Source organism: Gadus morhua, chromosome 5, assembly GCF_902167405.1.
Source record: "Gadus morhua chromosome 5, gadMor3.0, whole genome shotgun sequence".
In the NCBI taxonomy this organism is placed as follows: domain Eukaryota; kingdom Metazoa; phylum Chordata; class Actinopteri; order Gadiformes; family Gadidae; genus Gadus; species Gadus morhua.
Window position 1 is genome coordinate 11,458,077 of NC_044052.1, and position 21,274 is coordinate 11,479,350.

General features: G+C 47.6%; 2 protein-coding genes across 6 annotated transcripts; one reads left to right on the forward strand and one right to left on the reverse strand.

Annotated features, from left to right (window-relative positions):
* Positions 1 to 16: 16 nt before the first annotated feature.
* Positions 17 to 1,825, reverse strand: gskip (gsk3b interacting protein). Of its 2 annotated transcripts, none has more exons than XM_030356938.1 (3): positions 1,574 to 1,825; positions 855 to 1,091; positions 17 to 772 (listed from the first exon to the last, which is right to left on the reverse strand). In XM_030356938.1, exons 2-3 carry the CDS (start codon positions 1,086 to 1,088, stop codon positions 614 to 616), a joined length of 393 nt encoding a protein of 130 aa, XP_030212798.1. In that variant the 5' UTR covers positions 1,089 to 1,091; positions 1,574 to 1,825; the 3' UTR covers positions 17 to 613. The 2 variants fall into 2 exon arrangements, with proteins under 2 accessions (XP_030212798.1, XP_030212799.1); XM_030356939.1 differs by lacking the exon at positions 1,574 to 1,825 and adding an exon at positions 1,266 to 1,408.
* Positions 1,794 to 21,221, forward strand: atg2b (autophagy related 2B). 4 transcript variants are annotated; one of them, XM_030356912.1, is made up of 43 exons: positions 1,794 to 2,017; positions 2,808 to 2,982; positions 3,081 to 3,243; positions 3,376 to 3,528; positions 3,624 to 3,726; positions 3,832 to 3,994; positions 4,383 to 4,562; positions 4,703 to 4,802; positions 4,896 to 5,060; positions 5,181 to 5,332; positions 5,631 to 5,742; positions 5,818 to 6,061; positions 6,536 to 6,695; positions 6,806 to 6,898; positions 6,982 to 7,170; positions 8,156 to 8,429; positions 8,541 to 8,649; positions 8,745 to 8,946; positions 9,320 to 9,462; positions 10,076 to 10,233; positions 10,613 to 10,791; positions 11,953 to 12,103; positions 12,212 to 12,414; positions 13,258 to 13,338; positions 13,456 to 13,562; positions 14,076 to 14,168; positions 14,401 to 14,471; positions 14,564 to 14,640; positions 14,756 to 14,926; positions 15,078 to 15,210; positions 15,332 to 15,531; positions 16,046 to 16,275; positions 16,370 to 16,490; positions 16,603 to 16,794; positions 16,898 to 16,999; positions 17,150 to 17,228; positions 17,353 to 17,560; positions 17,658 to 17,727; positions 17,813 to 17,895; positions 18,070 to 18,191; positions 18,600 to 18,754; positions 19,380 to 19,529; positions 19,925 to 21,221. In XM_030356912.1, the coding sequence occupies exons 1-43, from the start codon at positions 1,812 to 1,814 to the stop codon at positions 20,153 to 20,155; spliced, it is 6,453 nt and encodes a 2,150-aa protein (XP_030212772.1). In that variant the 5' UTR covers positions 1,794 to 1,811; the 3' UTR covers positions 20,156 to 21,221. The 4 variants fall into 4 exon arrangements, with proteins under 4 accessions (XP_030212772.1, XP_030212773.1, XP_030212774.1 ...); XM_030356913.1 differs by having other exon boundaries at positions 1,905 to 2,017; positions 2,579 to 2,982; XM_030356914.1 differs by having other exon boundaries at positions 1,943 to 2,350; positions 2,579 to 2,982.
* Positions 21,222 to 21,274: the final 53 nt, after the last annotated feature.

Genomic DNA, 21,274 nt, shown 5'->3' on the forward strand with positions numbered 1-21,274 from the left:
AATAATTCAAGTCAAATTGGAAATGGGTATTACATTTTTATTTGACAAAGGATAGAAATACTAATGCTAGCCAAATGTTTCACTTCATTATAATCATGCGCAAGGTGTCTCTAGGCCAATGGTGTGGTTGTCTCAGTCTCATGTTGAGCTGGATCAATGTGCTTCATTTCTAATTTCAAACGCAAGCTTGCATGGGCTTCATAAAAGCGTTAATACTTGAGGTTCAAAAGTGAGAAATTGGCTAGTGAACTGTCAAACCTAATAGTGTAACGGGAGCATTTTCAGTTGGTTAGCAGTATCAACTTCAAAAGCTGTATGACATGTCTCATCCTACATCAGTTTAAGGAAAGCAGGTTCTTTAGGTTAAGTTCGGTAGGTAAATAGCAATTTGTTCACTTTATAGTAGTTGGATTTGACAGGCAAGAAAAGCTAAAGAAAATATCCCTTAGACCTAGGAAGGGTCTCGAAGTTGAACAGTGAGACGAGCAATTAAGTGGTGTACAAAAAAAAAGCCCCATCAATGTAGAACAATTTACATTGCAAACCTTGTTTTTTTGGGGGTGAGGTGGGCTAAGGTCGGACTACGTTTAGTGAATTGCTGAGTCTTGCTTCCTTAATGTCCAGTTTGTTGTAGCCTCTCGAGTCGCTGGAGCAGAGCATTCCCAAAGGCCTCTCTGTATCCTGGACTTAGTGTGTCCAGAAGGGAGTAAATGGTCTCGTGATACTGGGTGCTTAAATCTTCATTCACTTCATCGAAGGCATAGCCCACCACCTAATAAGACAAGTAAATTTAATTGAACACACATGCAATAGGGATTAGCCACAAAACAAATGTGTCTTGTAGAGTTTCTTACCCTCAATCCAGCCTCTGTGAGTTCAAGGCAATAGCGATTGGTCTCTCTTGTTTGCACATTTATGTACGCAACGTCCAATGCGCTGTCGAGGCTTTGTGACACGTACATTTCGTTCACGGCAAAGAGTACATCACTGACCACGGCGTCCGCCTCCGATCTCATGTCCTTGACGCCTCCCAGCTCGATGCCTTCTCTAAACGAGGAGGAGTCCTCTGGCTGGAAATCCACTTCCATCTCCTGAAGTCAAAGAGCAATCACAGCAATAATGGTAGTAGCTTCAATAAAATCCGGTCGCCATCAATGCTTTTTGACAGGTCAAATTTGTTACACGTGGGATAGTCAATGATTTTTTTTCACCCGAAGAAATATTTACTGAATCTGCTTAGCATCAGCCTAGCCATCAGGACTCACTTAATTAAAGCGTTTGACGATGACGTAGTCGTACTTTTCAGTTAGATATCGTAATAACCTCAGCCGTCCTGCAGCAACTCAACGGCGCGTTTTCATGGCGTACAAGGAAAACAATCGCACAGCTAGCATTACCAAACACACGAAAGGCAAGAACTAAACAACGTGCATCAAATTCACCAGACCACGGCTTGTTGTGGAACAACATTATCTTACGATCTTAAAGACACAAGTACCCTATACGATGTTCGAATATTATACATATACTAAAAGATGTATATAACTTTCTGCTGGCCCCCAGTTCTCCTCACCTCTTCGGGTACACTGCACGTCAGGCTAACCGGGTAAATCGTCGCGGCGACACCGTTCCCGGTCAAAAGTAGCGCTAATTAGCTGCTAAAAGTTAATCCTGCACACTGTATTTCCAACAAACGATGTTTCTGGTTGCATCCTTGCACACATATAGTTAACATGGGAGCTATTTAACACCAATTGCGAGCTCTAGATTGGAGTTGTTGTCCCGCACCGACTCAGCTTCGCCATGTTGTGATGACATCATGGCGGAAGAGAGCCCATCGTCGCACATTGAGCCGTTTCCGCCATGTTTCGCTGACGTCACGGCCGGTCACAACACGAGCCCTTCTAACGGCGCGCAGCCTCCACTGGCAGGGAGCCGCCGAAGTGTTTGTAAACAAGTCAAGCAGCAGCAGGCGGGGAGTGAAGCAACACCCCGGCCGAGGCCACCATGACCCACGGTGCGTTATACCGCGACGAGGTGTTGGATGTGTCGTTGTGTTCACTGAACACAGCTGCATTTGTTGTTGTTGCAAAACAACTCGGGAAGTTTTAGGTTAGCGGATTGTTAGCATGGTAGCTCCTTGTCGTTAGCATGCTAGGAAACAACAGCCAGTAAACGTTAGCCCAGTGCTGGAGCCTTATGACATCGAGCTAAATATTTGCTGACTGGATAGGTAAGCTAGACGTGCTAGCTTCTAGCTTCGTCCCTGACAAACACAACATACATTTCTGTCAGACACCTTGTTGTGACATCTGTAGCGGACCCTGGACAATGTAACACAGATTGCTAGGTAATTACTTTCGTGTCATCTGCTGGATGACACCGGTTGTTGATAATAAGGACTTAGTCCTTCTCTATTTTTCATTGTAGGCCGATTCGTTCATATTGGGAACCTTCATTCCCTTGTATTTGCCCATATGTTGTTTGGCCACAGCTATCTATGACATTTAGCACAATGTCCCTGAATACATGAGGATTCATGCATTCATGTTTTCTTTTGTGTGAATTTCTACCTTAGGTGCAGCATACTGGAGTCGGACCAACTGTCACACATATACCACATTATCAGCACATATTTTAATGTGCCTCTAACCGTGAAGAATGGAAGATGTTTGAATTCCTCATTAACTGACTTCCATAAATCAACGGGATGACATCTTATTTTAATCCACGATAAACAAAGTTTCTCTCTTTGCTTCATCGTCTGCAACTCAGGAGTCACGGGTCTGTTTCATTTGTTGGTACAGAAAGTTTGTCAAGATGCCGTGGCCCTTTTCAGAGTCCATTAAAAAGCGGGCTTGCAGATATCTTCTGCATCGATATCTTGGCAACTTTCTCCAGGAGAAGCTGAGCCTGGATCAGCTTAGCTTGGACCTCTATCTGGGCACTGGGACGCTCGCACAAGTCCCCTTGGACAAATGGGTAAGGGTTCTCCTCAAAATAATAAATGAATAAAGAGAAATTAACTGAGTATTACACAAGCATTGGACATGTATAACCACTTTCCTTCTGCCTCTCAGTCCCTGAATGAGCTGCTCGAAACGGCAGACGCCCCTGTGGAGGTTATAGAAGGCTTCATCCAGACCATCTCGCTCACAGTGCCATGGGCTGCTCTGCTGCAGGAGAACTGTGCTCTGGAGGTCAGAGGCCTGGAGATGGTGTTCAGACCCAGGCCAAGAATGGGTATGGGCGCTGTACTACAGATGCCTTCCTAAATTCCTGCTAATAATCCCTTACATTGTTGTGTATTAAGTAGGCTAGATATGGTTGAATTAATGGGATCCTGATTTCTGTCCTATATCTGCTGTGTTCCAGGTACTGGTATGGAACCCATGTACTGGTCTAGTTTCATGACCAGCAGTATGCAGCTCGCCAAGGAGTGTCTGAGCCAGAGGCTAACCGATGACATAGGGGAGAGCTTCCAGCCCTTTGAAGGGTTGGAGAAGTTTGCAGAAACCATAGAAACAGGTATACAGTAGTTTGTCTACATTAAAAGGTAACACTATAAACACATGTTATCCAACATTGTTGTAAATTTAATGAGTACACATTCGTCTCTTCAGTTCTCAGAAGGGTCAAGGTGACATTTCTGGATACAATCCTCAGAATTGAGCACGTGCCTGATAATTCCAAGACCGGTATTGCTCTTGAGATTCGGATCAACAAGTAAGTTCTAAAATGTATTTTATAAAAAGTGTATCCATTGTTCATGCATTTTTGGGATGTTTCCTCCCACCTCCTGGCCCACAATTTCCATCCTTTTTCTGTTAGGATTGTTTACTGCGACGAAACAGATGAAGACAGCTCCAGCGTGGACGTACACCAGCCCACCACGTTCGCTCGTAAAAACTTTCAGATGGAAGGCGTCACGGTTTTTTGGGACGAGTTCTCCGAGGCCTCCCGAGCTGGGCTCAAGTCCTCGCCTCCCCCTGCTGTGAGTGCTGCTGTAGGGCACCTCACAATGCTGTCTATTTTAGGAACAAACCTATTTATAATCGACTTTATCATCCCAATGTTGTCTTTGTTGGGGATAAACCAATCCAGGGTTTCCCGTCTTCTTCCATTAGGCCATCAGTTAATAATAATTATTAGGTATTTGTTCCATTAGTCGATATCTTTTTATATCACATTTTAATGGATATGCCAACAGGTGTGAGTGTGATTAGCCATTACAAGCTGTTGAAAATCTGCCCTTTCATCTCTTGGAACTCTTGGAAAGAATAAGTGTTCTGAAATGTCTAGGCAATCATTTCCCAATGCTATTGTATAATTCATGTTATTTTATTTGACTATATAGACCATGTCCCCCTCTTTCCCTACAGGAGATGGAGGCCAAGCTCTCGCCCAGTTGGAATCCAAGAATAATATGTGAGCCTCATCCGCAGTTCACAGAGCCTGTGATTTCTGCCGCGGCCTTCGAACCCATACAGATTGGGTGCCTTGGTGGTAAAACCGAGCTGTCTCTCACGCTGAAGCACAACCTAGCCTTGCCTGGAGCAAAGGTATGTTTGAGTTAAAACAACCTCATTTCCCTTTCCATTACTCAATGAGCCAAAGCGATGTCTTTGTTATGATTTCCTATGTTGTACGTGCACTTTTGGCCCTCTGTCAGCCCCATTCTGATACCATCTGTGCTCCTCAGTTGGACGTCGATGGACACATCGACTCTGTCATCGTTCTGCTGTCCCCGCGCCAAGTCCACCTTCTTCTGGACATGGTTGGAGCTTTCTCAGGGGGAGGAGGTAAGATTTGTTACAGCCTCGGCCGCTTGCCGATAACCCGACGACGACTATTGGTGAGCGGTGACCTCATTGCACCGTCCTTCCTGTGTGAAGGAGCTCAGGAATGGTCCAAGGACAGGAAGAGTCGGCCAATACAGCAGGAGGATGAGTACCGCCTGCACATGGAGCTCAACCGCTGTCTGAAGAAGGACACGGACCTCCCCGGCGGGGACCCCGACCTCTTCCAGAGCCACGCCACACGAGCCACGTCCAGCCGAGGTTGGGCCACGACATAACCCCACAGTTCTGATGTCCATACAGAGCTTTCCCTGCTCAACTGATAACCCTTCTTTATTTGTATCTATTGCTTCTCTGTCCTTGAACTTGTGGTTTGCACAGAGGATGTGTTCTTCTCAATGGCTGACATGGACATGTCACACAGCCTGTCGTCCCTTCCCCCGCTTGGGGAGCCGCCCACAGTGGACCTGGACCTCTCACTCAACAGCAACTACTCCGGCTCCCCTGGAGTGTCTCCCTCTGGCACTGCCCATGTAGGTGCACCGTGCTATAAGATGGCTTAATAATAATAATAATTATAAATGAAATTTATATAGCGCTTAATATGGTACTCTAAGACGCTTTACATATTGCCCTATCAAAACTATGTAAGACAGACTAGGAATAAAAGAAAAACAGAGGTTAAACATTACTTACTTACTTTGGTCCAATATGGACTGTAGCATTAGGAGCATTTAAATGCATAACCTAGTGTTTTTTTATTTTGTATTCAAGTTTAATGTCTAGGAATAAAGAACTTGACTTGACGTGAGCATGTGTCCTTCCTCGCAGGCTATCTGGGATGATTACCCAGAGGTGCCACGGCAAAGAGAGAAGCTGACCAATCCGACACCATTCCACGTGCGGGATTCACAACTGCCACAAAAAATACAGAGACAGACGTGTATGTGGATAAAAAAAAAAAGAGGATTGGCAAATGTTGAAAACTGCATGGGTTTATTGTCTGTTGTATTTTCAGCTCATCCCTCCAAAACGCACTGTGACGAGTCGAGGCCAGAACTGGTGTTTAAACTCGTGCTCGGGAGCATGGCCGTGGTGGTCCTCCACATCGACCCCCTACCCCCACCCAACGCTTCACCCAGCCCCCTTGGCCCGATCGCCACGGACTTCTTCAGCCTGGTGGGGCCGGGCCGCCTCCAGCCCGCTGCCTTTGTCCGCTCTCGGACCACATTCGACCAAGCATGTCCCCATGACCACCTCAGGTACTTTGGTTTATAGTCTCTGCTGCTCTATCCTTGTCTGCTTTTGATGGGCCATGTTCCGAAACCGATAACGGTATCAGAAATCCTTCCGATACTGCCTAGAATGCAGTATTGGGTATCGGCAAGTCTATGCGCCGCTCCGATTCTAGCTAATTTACTAGACAGGCCAAGAACATCACTAAAACACTACAGTGTAATGCTGCGTTCGTTTAATGGTCAGAGGTGGAAAGTCGGAATGGGACACGAGTCATCTCCAACCCAAGTGTGTTTGAGCTACCAAGTCGGAGCAACATGGATGTATCTGAACATTTCTATGTATCTGAACATTTATCTGAACATTTCTACTAACTGTATCTGAACATTTCTACTAACAACCTTGCCGTTTTGGCCAACCTCATAGGGCTTCTGTATCGCTTTGAACAGGTGATTGGGTGTGAAGCTTTCTGTGTGGCTGAATTGGCTCCATCTCCGTAGGTTTGTAGGCCAGGGGCTGAAGATCAACTATGAGCACTGTCAGGGTTCCAGCCTGCGCACCTTCTCCACCGACGTGTCTCTGGACCAGATGGAGCTGCTGGAGTGTCTCTTCTCCTCCGAGGGGCGCGTGGGCCCGCACAGAAAGGCTCAATACACCGAGGTGAGACTGTAACACTCGGTTTGAATCAACGCTTTGTAGTGGTCGCAGTGTTGCACCCGGCATGACATGTTGAGAGTTTTATCTCACGCCTGTCACTGTCGCCGCCTCAGCTCCTGACATTTGACACCGCGGCTAATGCCGACGCATCATCCGCACCCTGCCTTCACCTGCTGTACAAACTGGCGGAGCGCAGAGGCCCTCAGGTAAACGCCAGTGAACAATAGTGAAAACACAAAGTCTGTGCCACAGCCTAGCCCTGGATCCTATGAGTGTGTTTTCCCTCCAGGGCGGGCAGGTGCGTCTGAGCACCATCCCCAGAAAGGCTGACCTCCAGCTGGAGCTGGGCTCGGCCCGCTTCGAGCTAGACATCAGCATCGTGGACCGCCTAAACTCCCTGCTGCAGCCCCAGAAGCTTGCCACCACGGAGATGATGGCCTCCCACATGTACACCTCCTACAACAAACACGTCAGCCTGGTGAGGAACCTCTCTGCACGCCACATACCGTGCAGTTTCACATCTAGATTTGGGGAAAGGGGAAGTACCTTTTATAGTTCTGAGATGCTCTGATAAGATCAGGCGTTTGCAGCTGATGTGCGAGTTTTAATTTAGACAAACACCCTCGTCAACTGGAACCGTTTTGATGGTCTTTTTTTACTTGACCTTTAACCATGTTGTCTCATGAACCTGCGGTCTTCGGTGAGGGTTTCAGTTCGAATGACTATTGTTTTGAACAGTATCACCGATGCATTATATCTTTATTTTTTTATACCTGATGGAAGTATGTTTTCTTTCCTTACGGGAGTTTTGTACTTTGTTAATGCATACATTTTTTTTTTCTGTAGCCATCAAGATCTTTTTTTTTTTATATATACATTGGCAGTCAAGACGGGGCCCTATTGTTGCTAAGGCGACCGCCTTTACCATACAGTGCTGGGGGAAACACTGCAATCATACTACAATCAATGAATGATCAATACTTTGTCGTGCTGAGGCCTAAAAATTTTTTTTGTTTGGTTCCGGTTTCCGACCGACCCTGTCAATTTATGTGCGACCCAAATTATTGTATGAGTTTTATAAAAAAAAAAAAAAAAAAAAAATTACATAATTACATAACATTTTTTATTTTTTATTTTTTTTATGTAATTACGTTTTGGTACAGCACCTCTATAATTACGTTTTGGTACAGCACCTCTTCATTCTGTACAAGGATGAGCGAATTTTCTCGTTTTTAAATGAAAACAACCTACCTATCATTCGCTGCCGCTGGAAAAAATAAAATAAAAAAATAAAATAAATTCCCTACCTACCCATGACCTCAACTGACAACCAACAGGAACCAAACTTTTTTTTTTTTTAGGCCTGACATGTAATGGCCTAACTACTACAGCCTGTAGCCACTAGGGTCCTGTGTAGTGGGTGGGTATGCAGAGACCTAACGTACTCTTCATGAACTCCACAGCACAAGGCCTTCGCGGAGGTGTTCCTGGAGGACATCCGCGCCCCCACCCACTGCTACGTCACCCTGAGCATCCACGCCCCCGTGATGCGCCTGGCCGTCCGCTTCCCCATCCCAGACCTGCGCTCGGACCAGGAGCGGGGCCCCTGGTTCAAGAAGTCCCTGCAGAAGGAGGTGCTGTACCTGGACCTGGAGGACCTAGAGCTGAAGACAGAGTTCATGGGGGGCAGCTCCCCCGACCAAACCAAGATGGAGCTCATCTTCCGGGAGCTCACCGGTACAGGACCACAAAAGCGTGTGTGTGTGTGTGTGTGTGTGTCTGTGTGTGTGTGCGTGTGTGCGGAAACCTTGAAACCTAAAACCACCTCTCATCGTCTCCTCCACCCAGGGCGGTTCCAGGAGGAACCGGACCAGGCCGCCACCCGGTTCCTCCGAGTGTCCCACACTATGGACGGAGACATGGCGACGTCTGAGAGCGGCAAATTCGATTGGCCCAGGTGAGCACAACAGACCCATTCGAGCCGATAACCAATCTGAGGATCTTAATGCCGGGGCGGTCCATGATGATGACGGGGGGTCACCGTCTCGGTAGGGTGGTGCTGAAGGTGAACCCCATGGCGGTCCACTCCATCCTGGAGCGCGTGACCACTGAGGACGACGAGGGCCCCGGGGACCGCTCCCCCGAGGAGGAGGAGGAGGAGGGGGCGGCCCACTCGCTGAAGGACGTGTGTGACTTTGGGAAACCGGAGCCGTCGCCCTTCTCGTCGCGGAGGGTCATGTACGAGAACGAGGAGGTGGGAGCTACACCGAAGAGGAGGATGTTATTTCAATCAATCTCATATGAACATTTAAAGGAACAGGGCGCCTTTGTATAGCTCTACATGAAAAAACAAAAGACAGGTCACTTGAATTGAGGCCTTTTATTTTATTTTATTTCAACTCTTGGTGTGATTGTGCCGAATTGTTGAGTTTTAATAGTAGCATTAGGCTACGGTTTATTGTAATAAATGTCAAGATTCAAGAAACAATGTAGCATCTGTCATCTAAAGCAGCCATACAAAATTAAATTCAAATTCAAGACAACTTTATTAATCCCACTGGGGACAATCAGTTTCAAGAGTGCACCAAGGACTTCTAACTCTGCGCGTCCCATTGTGTTATCTTCAGATGGTCATTCCTGGTGACATCGCCGAGATGACCGAGTTCCAGGATAAGACCATGAACAGCTCCCGCTTCATCCTGGAGCTTAGCCTCCCCAATGTGCAGCTGGCGCTGCCCAGCAAGGCCTTCTACGAGAAACTGCACAACAGGTACCAGACACACCGAGCTGGCAAGCGTTCAGACCAGAGAAAAGAAAAAAAACGGTCTACACACACACACACACACACACACACACACACACACACACACACACACACACACACACACACACACACACACACACACGAAGAGGCATGCTTTTGTGGTCCTGTACCGGTGAGCTTCCGGAAGATGAGCTCCATCTTGGTCTGGTCGGGGGAGCTGCCCCCCATGAACTCTGTCTTCAATTGTTGTTTTTTGGTCACCGTCGTCTTTTTTGTAACCAAAATAATTCCATACAACCCACGTTGTTGTTCTCTTTGGAATACATTTTTATTTTTGCTGGCTCATTTAGAATTTCGCTGTGCATGCAGAGCCTGCATGTCTCTTCCTAACAACAAAAATCAGAGAAATTATTTGTGAGTTATATCGGATAGATTTCTCTTGGAGATGAATCATCAATCCTTTTTAATACCGCATGGCCAGCGATACGAATATCGCAGATGCGCGTATCGCGATTTCGATATGAAAACGATACATGGCGCAGCCCTAATTCAGATCCACGTTGCTCGTTCACCCTTTCCCTCCGCCGTGTGTTGATTGACATTGAACTGCTGGTTCCAGGATCAACAACGACCTGCTGCTGTGGGAGCCCACCGCGCCGTCCCCGGTGGAGACGGTGGAGAACATGCCCTACGGGGTGGGACTCTCGGTGGCCAGTCAGCTCATCACCACCTACGCTAAGGACAGCTTCAGCCAGTTCCGCTCCACCGGCACAGAGGGTAAAATAAGTCCACCATGATGCTTGTCCCAAAGAATATGACCGTTTGATAAAGTTATAAACCGCAGTATCTTCTTATCTAGAATGACATGTTGAAAATGATTGTTGGTTTGCCTAAGAAGCCATATATTGTCATATTTTATGTAATTGGGCCTTTTATTATCGCTGAATAAAACCTACTGTGGCTGATTGTTTCTGAATCTTTATCAGGATTATTTTATTTCATTATATCTCGTCCCATAATATGATGTCATATAATGCTTTTGGCTCAGTTTGGGAAAAAACAACAACATTGCAATTGCTCTTCGAATGCACACTTCTACCTACGATATCGTAAAGTCCCCTGAAGACGCTGCCCTCTGTCTGTTCCGCGCTCCCAGACGACACCAGCGGCTCCGAGGAGGACAACCCCCAGTACTACTCTCCGGCAGCGGACCTCCACCCCAGGTCCCGCAGGATGAGGAGCAGGTCCCAGGCCCAGACCAAGACCTCCCAGAGCCTGTTCTCCGTGGTCCTGAGCGTCAACCACGGCCTGGTGTCCATTCACACCGATGCCAAGGTGAGCCCAGAGTAGGGCTTTGACTTTTTGCCCAAAAATCATATTTGAAGTTTGTTTGTTTATTAATATTCAAATATTTATTAATAATATTTTGGCCATTCAATGCCTTCAGTAAGACCTGGATTGGGCTTCGCAAGGTTTGTTTACCGCTTTGCTATGGTTACCGGTCTTGCGTGTTTCAACGGTTTATTAGGTTTCTAATAAATCGCTGTCTAATCAATACTTCATTCACTGCCTCTTCCGTGGTCATCACAATATTATGAATAGACTGCGTCGGGTTCTCCGACGTCTCTCCCTCTTGGCCTGCCCATTAGGCAGCCCTTCGAATATTAAGGGCTGCCTAATATTCGTTCGAATTTTGATTTTTTTTTTGATATTCGAATTATATTCGAATGACGAAGTTCGGAGTCAAAGCCCTAGCCCAGAGGAGCAGACGCTTGATGGTTCTTACTGTGCGTTCACAGCAAAAGAGGTGTGAACATTCGCGCTGCCTGCTGCCGCCAAATCGCCTACGTTTTTAGGATTCATAATATCATCCGGAGGCACACACAGCTTTCGGCCGTGATATAATATATTATATTATATAGATTTTATATTGTATTGTATAGATATACATTTTGATTAATCATATCTCATAAAATCGGACCGGATCGTTAAAACATTGAATCGCATCGAATCGTTCCATATTAAAATTCACATCCCTGAATTGTATCACATCGAATGTATCTATACGCAGCAGTTCTACCTATAAAGGAGAGAAGCACACCCCTAATAGATATTATAGTCCTCCGGGAGTCCGCAATTGGCAACAATCACTTTCTCCTCCATGTTGTGGTTAAATCTGGACTTCAGGGAGGGGAAATCTGTCACGACCAAGCATCAAGTGAATTTCGCGGAGATAACCACGCAAAATCCACCGCGTATTCACACACATTTTGAATGACAATGAGATGTGTAAAATTCGTGCCATTCATTTGCGCCGCAGGTTTTTCTGGCAGAAATGTTGCTTCTAAACGCTTCTTTGCCTTGACTTTGTAAGGATGCGTGTCATGCCTTAATTTTTTTTGTGTGAAAGCACCTTTAACCGTCCAAACGCGGCCGCTCACTATTTCTATCACGATTCATTGATTACTAATTCAACTTGTTTTTTTGGCTTTCCAGAGAGAGGACAAGACTTTGCTGCAAAACAAACACGGGGAGTTCTGGCTCGAGGTGAAGAACGCCACGCTGTTCACCGTGGCACAGTACGAGGGCTACAAAGACCAGCACTACATCTGCTTCCACACCAGCAACATCTGCATGTATCACCAAGGTAACCACCCAAGCACACAGCAGACACCCTACTCCCTCCATTCAAAACATTGTCGGCCTGTGCTGCGGATCCTTCTCACTAACATCTTGATGACGGTGACCTTCCCAGGACTCGTGGATACAGTCTCCCCCGGCACGGAGGTCAATCTGCCCTGCAGGACTCGCCCCCATTGGTTGGAGCCGGGCATCTACCAAACGGAGACAATCCCCGACCGGTCGTCCACGGCATCAGAGGGCATGGGCCTGGAGGCACACAGCATGCTCTCTGTAGCCATCAAGATCTCAGCCCAGAACACAGAGCGCACTGTGAAGGTACGCTCTGGGGCTGAATAAGAAACACTGGGAACACAATGAAAGGCTTTAGATGGGCCCAGAGGGGGATTCTCTAGTCCAGCGATTCGTCTAGATTTCCATGTGTTTTTTAAAGGCCTCCTAATTTCCCACAATGCAAACGTATGCTTAGTTGAAGTCAGTTGCAAATGTCTCCACATATTTCCTTAAAGCCTGGATCAGCAAAGTTGAACCTGTCCAGGAGAAGTCATGCAAGATATCTGTATCAGTTATCTGCTATCAATTATCATTGTACACAACAACGCTCGTGACTGAAAATTTGGGGAAAAAGCTGAATGGCCAAAAAAATGAAATTTTTGGCCATTTAGCTTTAACAGAAACGCAGCAGAACAATCCATCCCAAGTTCCATTGGAATACCACGTCAGGAAACCTTGATATGCCTGAACAATTAGCGCACATTTCATCCGGGTAACTTGGTGTGTATTCTCTACTGGACTTGACTTCCCCTACCTGTTGCATACAATGTGGTTTTTTTGGTTACTAGGGTTCTCACCCAGTGTGGGTCTTAAGTCCGAGGCTGATTCTGTGTTAATTTTATTCTGCCCTCCTTCCGACTACAATGTGATTATAGCAGGGCAGATTTTAAGCGCTGCAGTGTTTTTCCAAACTATTTGTGTACCTTGCACACTCTATCATGACAAATAACTTGAACACTGCTATGGCTCTGAAACCTCAGACTATGTTGACACAGAATTTCTGGTTAACCCCTTGAATCCCAGTGTTTGTGAGGGGCTTAATACTTGCATGATGTAGTGGTTTGGCCCAAACTAACTTTAGCCTTTTCTCCGCGCTGTGTTCGGCAGGAGCTCCTGGTAGCCGTAGGAGTAAGAGGAGCCACCCTCCAGCATAGAGTGGTCCCACAAAGCCTGGGCTGGTACGACCAGGTAGGGTCTCAAACTGTCAGAAGATCCCATCATTGATCAGAAGGGTTTGAAAGCTTTAAGGGGGACCATTCATGCCGATGGATCTCTAATTGTACGTTTATCACTCCCACGCATTAGATCGTGGACTTCCTGAATGTCTCTGACGAGCCGGTGTTGGGCTACACCCCCCCTACCTCGGTCACCACGCTGCATCTACACCTGTGGAGCTGCTCTTTAGACTACAGGTGGCCATTCAAAGCTGTTCCGTTGATCAAGGTGTATGACAATAGTGCATCGTTGTCATGGCAGTTAGTAAAAAGGCCTTTAATCTGTGGTAACTAGACAAGCCTCTCTATGAGGAACGTGTTTTCCTCACCTCTACCTCCTGAGTATGCTGTAGAGATCATCAACCTAAAGCCATATGAGCCAATGCAATAGCGATAAAATGGTACAGGAGAAACTTCCTGCAGAGCAATACTAATGGAAGCTGTATCTTATAGATACTAAGATAAGATAAGTTGTAAAACAACAATATGAAAAAGAGGGAAGTCTGTGGTTTATGGAGTCATCAATAACATACTGGTGATGATGAGGTCATACGGGCCCCTCACCCCCCCTGCCTCTGGTCATATGTAGGTCACATGATACATTACGGTGTGGGAGGCTTGGATGGTGGGTGACTCATTAACTAGGAGACTAGCGTTGGGGCCCCAACATGAGTGACTGTGACCTGATACATGCTCTGCTTTGGCCCACAGACCGCTGTACCTGCCCCTGAGGTCCCTGCTGGTCATAGAGACGTTCAGCGTGTCCAGCAGCGTCTCTCTGGATCTGTCCTCGTCCACGCTCAGGTAGAGGCCTCCCTTCATCCAGTGGACCTGTTGAAAGCCCTTATCCCAGAAGTAACTTCCGTCTGACGTGTATGACGGGATGTGTAATCCAGTTGAAAACGTTGATTGCAAAAGGTTAAACATACGATGTGCTCACGGGCCTAAGGAAGCTCTCTACCCGACTCTACATCACCTGAGATCAAAATCCTGTTATATACAATAATACAGTGAAGTTGTGATCGTTGATTTTCAGGATCATCCTGGATGAAGCAACTCTATTCCTCTCCGACAAGAGCAATGCTGTTTCTGTTAATCTCCTGCGAGGTAAATCCTTTTTTCACTGGGGTCTAAGTCTTGCTGGGGTTTACAATGTGTCCAGCACTAGTGATTTGCCTCTTCTCCCTTGTATGTTCCAGACTATGTGCAAGTGGTGGACATGGGGACGTTGGAGTTGAGGATTACCGCCGTCAAACCCGGAGCCAACAGAGAACTGGTACGTGGAACTGGTATCTCTTCGGTTGGATGGTTATGTTTTAAGCTAGTGGTGGTTTGCTGATACTAATGCCATCATGCCCTGTTCTGTTCATAATCTCTCGCTGGGAGAGCAGTCTGAGCCCAGGTTTGAGCTGCGATGCTCCAGTGATGTCATCCACATCCGGACATGCTCCGACTCCTGCGCCGCCCTCATGAACCTCATTCAGTATGTGGCCAGCTATGGAGACCTGCTTCCCCCTACTGGCCAGGACACCAGGACCTTCAGCGCCCCCCAGAGGCCAAAGGTCGATAAGACACAATAACACTTTAATTCCGCAACAGAGACATTCAGACCAGTCGTCCAGTGTGTCGATATAATGTAGATATTCTATTGGATGAATGTAAGAATTATTTATTTGGATAACCAATTAGTATTTCACATATTGTTTGGTGCAGGCGGAGTTGCCCAGCAGGCCCCCGTCTCTGACCCCGCTGCTCCCCGAGACGGAGCAGCAGATGCTGCAGGACCTGATGAGCGAGGCCATGGAGGAGATGGATGGGCAGCACGCCCAGGGCCTGCAGCACAACGGTGACAGCAGTTCATCACTGGGCACAGAGGCACACACCAGCTCCTTTAGTACCGTGGTTGGTACTAAAACGCTCAGCGTCTCTGCTAAACCGTTGTTCGTTTGTTTCCCAATCCCGGACAGGTGTTCACGAGACGCTCCATCAAGACCACGACCCGCCTCGCTCGGACCTCTTCCTGTTTCCCGACGAGAGCGGGAACCCCACCCAAGAGTCGAGCCCCTCCTACCCGGCCCTCCACTCGCCCCTCATCACCCCCGTCCCCAACCCGGCCCAGGAGGCGGACGACTTCTGCATCCTGGACACGCCCGGTTCCAGAGGAGATGTAGGCCCAGCCACTGATCATTAGAACACCTGACTGAGTCCTCCCCCGCTCAGCGGCTGATGCTGCAACAGCGTGTTGATTAGCAGCAGCGTGCTGCCACTAGAGATGATCCGAATGATCAAATGTAACGCTGAGTATGTGATGACTTGGCGACATCATAATCCAATCACAGTCAGCCCTGATGGGGGTTTGTTGAAACCACTTTGCCTGGAATGGCATTTCAGTAATTGCTGGAAAGGTTATTATCATATTATGAGAAAAACCTAATTAACGCTTATTTCTGCCCAGCATTTCAAGGACAAGGGCATGTTTTGTGTTCAGCCCAAGTTTAATCATGCTGTGTTTCCAACCTAGAATTCTGTGTCCTACTGCAGATACTGCTGGTTTCTGTTGTGACATGTCTGTCAAATGATATGATTATTCAAAGTAATTGAGTCCATGGAAACGCAGCATATGATTAATTGTGTGTGTGTGTGTGTGTGTGTGTGTGTGTGTGTGTGTGTGTCCTTCTCAGGACCGGAACCAGGAGCCCATAGTGACCCAGCTGACCCCCAGTCCCATATTGATCAAGGACAACTACTTCAGTCAGCCTTTGGAGGGAACGGGCTCGGGCCGGGGTGCCGTGAATTACCCGGTCCCAGAAGTGCGCTACCTCATCAAGGAGATCTCTGTGATCTGGCACCTGTACGGCGGCAAAGACTTTGGGAACATCACCTTCACGGCCTCTCCCGCCAGGAGTCGCGGGTGAGAGACGGGCACCCAGACACGTCACACACCCCCACCCGGCGAGGTCGTTCGTGTTGCCAAACCAATTTGTTTTGTGTGTTCTCTGCGGCAGGACCACGCCCTACAGCTCCCCCTGCCAGACGCCGGTCCGACAGGTCCGGCCGGCTGGGGGCCGTCCCGGGGGAGGGAGAGGGAGGAACCCAGACGTCCTGATGGAAATACAGCTCAGCAAGGTAGCGCGACCCCCCCCTAGACAAACCCTCCTCGTGGCCCCCCGTCAGTGACAGCCTTCTGCAGATCTGTGTGGATGAATGCATTAACGGGCTGCGTGTGCCCCCGCCCCAGGTCAGGTTCCAGCACGAGGTCTACCCTCAGGCCCCGGGGGCCCCTGGCTCCACCGCAGACCGGCCCGTGTCCCGGCAGGTGTTCACCGTGCAGGACCTGGAGATCCGAGACCGGCTGGCCACCTCGCAGATGAACAAGTTCCTCTACCTCTACTCCAGCAAGGAGATGCCCCGCAAAGCACACTCCAACATGGTGAGGGCGGCGGCAGGGTCATGATATGACGAAGGCCCGCTGGTGTCAGGGTGGCCGGGTGATGTTGGGGCTCTAGGTTCATTGTTCTGTTTTGTTTCCTCAGCTGACCGTCCGGGCGCTGCACATGTGTCCAGAGGCAGGCCAGGCCCCCCAGGAGTGCTGTTTACGGGTTTCCTTGATGCCCCTTCGCCTAAACATCGACCAGGTAACCAACAACCCAAACAGAGTTTGGTTTGTACATCAAATGAACATAAAGACCTACCTATTCACGGCCCAGGCTTGTCTGAAGGTATTTCAGTACAAATCCCTTTTAAGGAACGACCTTTGCATCGAACACCATTGTTTTTGTCTGTAGGATGCCCTGTTCTTCTTGAAGGACTTCTTCAGCAGTCTTGCTGCAGACGTAGAGCTGTTCTCTCCACCCGACCAGGAAGGTAAACCCACTTCAATCCTCTAAGTAACTTTGTGAGGTCTTCGGAAGATCACTGTAAACTTAAGAACTATTTACTGTCAATTTCAATCATAAGTCTTATGTTTCTTTTGATCTTGTGTCCAAAGCGCTCTGCGTCTCCGTGAAGAAACCGGCGGGGCCAGAGATCTCCTGTAGCTTCTCCAAGCACCCCGGTAACAACCAGGACCCGGCCCCCATCATCTCGGTGCCAGCCCAGAGGAGCCTCAGCCTCAACGGGCTGTCCACCTCTGGGAGGGAGGAACCCGACGCTGATGCTGCCTCCTCTTCATTCACAGACCAACCTGTCTTCTTCAGGTGAGGATCTCCAAGGATCTGCATGCGGATGATTTCACTTGGGCCTGATTTTTGTTTATCATACTCTGTATCTATGTTTGGTCTTTTATTCCAACAGGGAGTTTCGTTTCACTTCAGAGGTTCCGATTCGCTTGGATTACCACGGGAAGCATGTCTCGATGGAGCAGGTAAAGGCGCCAGGGGCAGCAACATCATGAGCTCCCCTTTGTGTTAATGTCGTGTCTCTCACTGGAAACTTTTTCCTTGTTGCAGGGAACCTTTGCGGGGATCATCATTGGGTTGACCCAGCTGAACTGCTCCGAGCTGAAACTCAGACGTCTGTGCTATAGACAAGGGTATGTGTGAAATCTGTCAAATAAAATCGGATAGATTAACCTCTGTTAAGATCAATATATCAGCGGCAAAAATGTGCTAAAGATGGTGCAAGTTGGAGATAAGTAGTTTTCGGAATACATTAAAACAGTGGTAGTTAATCAGTGGTATTTCTTTTGTAACGGTCTTCTCTGCAGGCTGTTGGGGGTGGATAAACTCTTCTCATATGCAATAAACGAGTGGTTGAATGACATCAAGAAGAATCAGCTCCCAGGCCTTCTGGGTGGAGTGGGGCCCATCCACTCTCTTGTGCAGCTGGGTAAGGACCGCATGGGTTCCCGATTGTCATCTCTCACAAGGGTCACCACCGTTCTCCACAACCTCTCTTTCTTGTAGAAACTTTGGATTCTATATTGGATTTTGGAAAAGAGACTGTATTTCCTATTAACTTAATTCGTAACTTGTGGTAAAGGGCTGGTTTCTGTACCCTCCTGGGGCTATCAGTGGTGATTACCTGTGGGAAGTGTTTTGTTTCCATTACAGCCAGCATTGCACTGCATATGCTAATGCTATGCATATGCTGTGTAAATGCTAGTGTAACGTCCTGCTCCTGGCATTGTAGCGTTGTTTTTGTTCAGGACCTCATATCGATCAAACCTACTGTTTTTTGGTCCTTTAACCCTGGCTGATGAAATCCCCGGTGATCCTAAATGTCGTTTGTGTTCAGTCCAGGGATTCAGAGACCTGGTGTGGCTGCCCATTGAGCAATACCGCAAGGACGGTCGCATCGTGCGCGGGTTCCAGCGCGGCACCGCGTCCTTCGGCACTTCCACCGCCATGGCCGCTCTGGAGCTCACCAACCGTATGGTGCGCACCATCCAGGTACTGCCGCCTGCTGCGCTTCAGAATCAGAGCTACTTTTATCACATCTTATTGTACAAAAGTAGTTGGTTTCCTCAACAGTCACAAAGCAGCAACAATATAAGATAAAGTAAATAAAGATAAGTATAAATAAAAATAAGTAGCAGCATCAAAAGATCCCAATGATAAATACTAATAATACAAATAAAATAAAGTAAGTAATAATAAGTAGAGAAACTAAAGCAATGGAATTGAGTAATGAGGTGTAGTAAATTGTAAAATGTAAGTGTAACGTGTGCAACTACATATTTTTGGATAGTTTGCACAGAATTTATGCACTATAGAATCCACCGTGGCTGGTACCACTGTTGATTCTATAGTGCAGAAATGCTGTGCAAATTACAGAAAAATATGTAGTTAAATAGGCTTTTGTTGTAGTGTGCGTGGGGTTGGTTTGGGGGTAGTGGATTACTCCAGGAGACGGACTGCTTGGAGGAGAAAAAGGTCCTGGTGATTCTGAGGGCAGTAACCGTTAGTCAGGTTTCCCTACCAGGAATGGAGCTGGAGCCTAAGAGGAGAAGGTCATTGGAAGTCCCCTTTTCAGGAGAGATTGAAACAAGTGTCGTTGGTCTTGTCGTTGGTTTAGGCAGCGGCGGAGACGGCGTACGACATGGTGTCCCCCGTGCCTGATGAGAGGGATCCCAGGAGGATGAAGCGGATTTCTCATTATGGGCTGGCTCACCAGCCCGTGGACCTGAGAGAAGGCGTGGCTAAAGCCTACACGGTCGTCAAAGACGTATGGAAAATGAAACCCTGTGCTTACATTCACATTTACAATTCAGGCCATGGAGCAGACGCTTTTATCCAAAGCTTCTTACAACGGTTACGGTTAAAACACACATCCTCATTCCTCACACACACAGACGACGGAGTCAACCATGCAAGGCGACAGCCAGCTCGCAGGGAGCAAGGGGGGGGGGGGGGGGATCGAAATAGCAACCTTCTAGCTCAGGAGGTAGAGCTACCTCTTACCTCTACCTCTTGAGCTGGAGCATCCACTCCCCACCAAAACGAGTTCCTTCACAAACACACATCTTCAGCGATGTGATTGAGCGTCAGGTAAAGGCGCCTAGCGGTTGTGGTTTAGACCGAGGTGTGGTGATTAGTGACGCGTGTCCCTGTGTCCTCCAGGGGATCACCGACACGGCGCTGACCATCTACGACACGGCCACGCGGGAGCACGAGCACCGCGGGATGGCGGGGGCGGTGGGCGGGGTCCTGAGGCAGCTGCCCCCCGCCGTGGTCAAGCCCCTCATCATGGCCACGGAGGCCACCTCCAACGTCCTGGGGGGGATGAGGAACCAGATCCACCCTGACGCCCGCCAGGAGGAGTCTCAGAAGTGGAGGCAAGGGGAGGAGTAGCTGCTCTGCCTCCTCCTCCTCCTCCCCTCTCCCGGGCGGGCGGGGCTGAAGATGACCGTTTTTATTGCACAATACGTGCTGCCAGAGACATTTCACATCTAACGACTGTAGACTGCTCGGCACTTTTCAGAATGGACGATTTTGTTGTGTTTTTTTGCCATTTGAAGGGATGAAACGTTAAGGATTGAATAAGTAAACCATCTAGTAAATAGGGATTCATCTCATAGGATATGTGTCACTTTGGTTCCTCGTGATTTGGCTTGTTAGAATACCGCAACATCACCCTCACGGTGCCTTCATAGTGGGTTATCTAATGCAACGTGGAGCAAAAGGGACTTCATGAGGGATGGGATATGTGTGCCGAACAGAGCCTCATATCTTTACATGGAGACGGATCTCTTTCATAACTGGTGGAATGGGCTGGACGGTCCATCGCATCATTAGACACCTGAAGAAGGTTGATTCATTATTGCAACAAACAAGTCATATCCAACATGTGATGTCCTCAGATCCATACAAAGAACAATTGTTTCTTCTTGTATTTCTAATATGTAATAGCTCATGTATATGTCAACAGTAAGGATAGTCACAGCAGTGTGAATGTTTCTGGGGATGAATGGTCCCCTCTAGTGGCGGGGCATGTGAACTTGAGCACACTAGTGAGAAATGGGGCAAAAACCTAAAGGTTAAATTATTATTGTGGCGCCTGTGACTACTGCTGGCCAAAGTCAAAATTTCATGCTAGCTGCTTTTCTAATTGAAACGGATTCGAGAATCCCTTTTCATTTTTATTTTAATATTATTATCCTCGTCAGTTTGCCACTCACAATTCTCAATTGTTGATCCAAAACGAAAGCTTACTCTGCATCAGTTGAAGACCTGTACCAAAGTCTTAATATCGTGCTTACTGATTTTTAAGTTGGTTGAAATGTTGAAATTGAACTTTACGCTTTGTGATCCGCAGTCTTTGAACCTGCTGTTTCTTGTTGTAAATAAGTGTACAGGTGATTTCTGTTATTTGTATTAAAGGCATGAATGGTTAAATTAAAAACGGACATGACAAATCGATTTGAAGCTTGATTTGAAGTATTGCTAGTTGTTACAAGTTGTATACCAGTT

Excerpts from the sequence above, each read along its gene's own strand:
- gskip (XM_030356938.1), bottom strand. The coding sequence starts at position 1,088 with ATGGAAGTGGATTTCCAGCCAGAGGACTCCTCCTCGTTTAGAGAAGGC. Across the intron at positions 773-854 it reads TCACAGAGGCTGGATTGAGG|GTGGTGGGCTATGCCTTCGA; the intron begins GTAAGAAACTCT and ends TTGTCTTATTAG.
- atg2b (XM_030356912.1), top strand. The coding sequence starts at position 1,812 with ATGACATCATGGCGGAAGAGAGCCCATCGTCGCACATTGAGCCGTTTC. Across the intron at positions 5,061-5,180 it reads ACGAGCCACGTCCAGCCGAG|AGGATGTGTTCTTCTCAATG; the intron begins GTTGGGCCACGA and ends TGGTTTGCACAG. Across the intron at positions 8,430-8,540 it reads CATCTTCCGGGAGCTCACCG|GGCGGTTCCAGGAGGAACCG; the intron begins GTACAGGACCAC and ends TCCTCCACCCAG.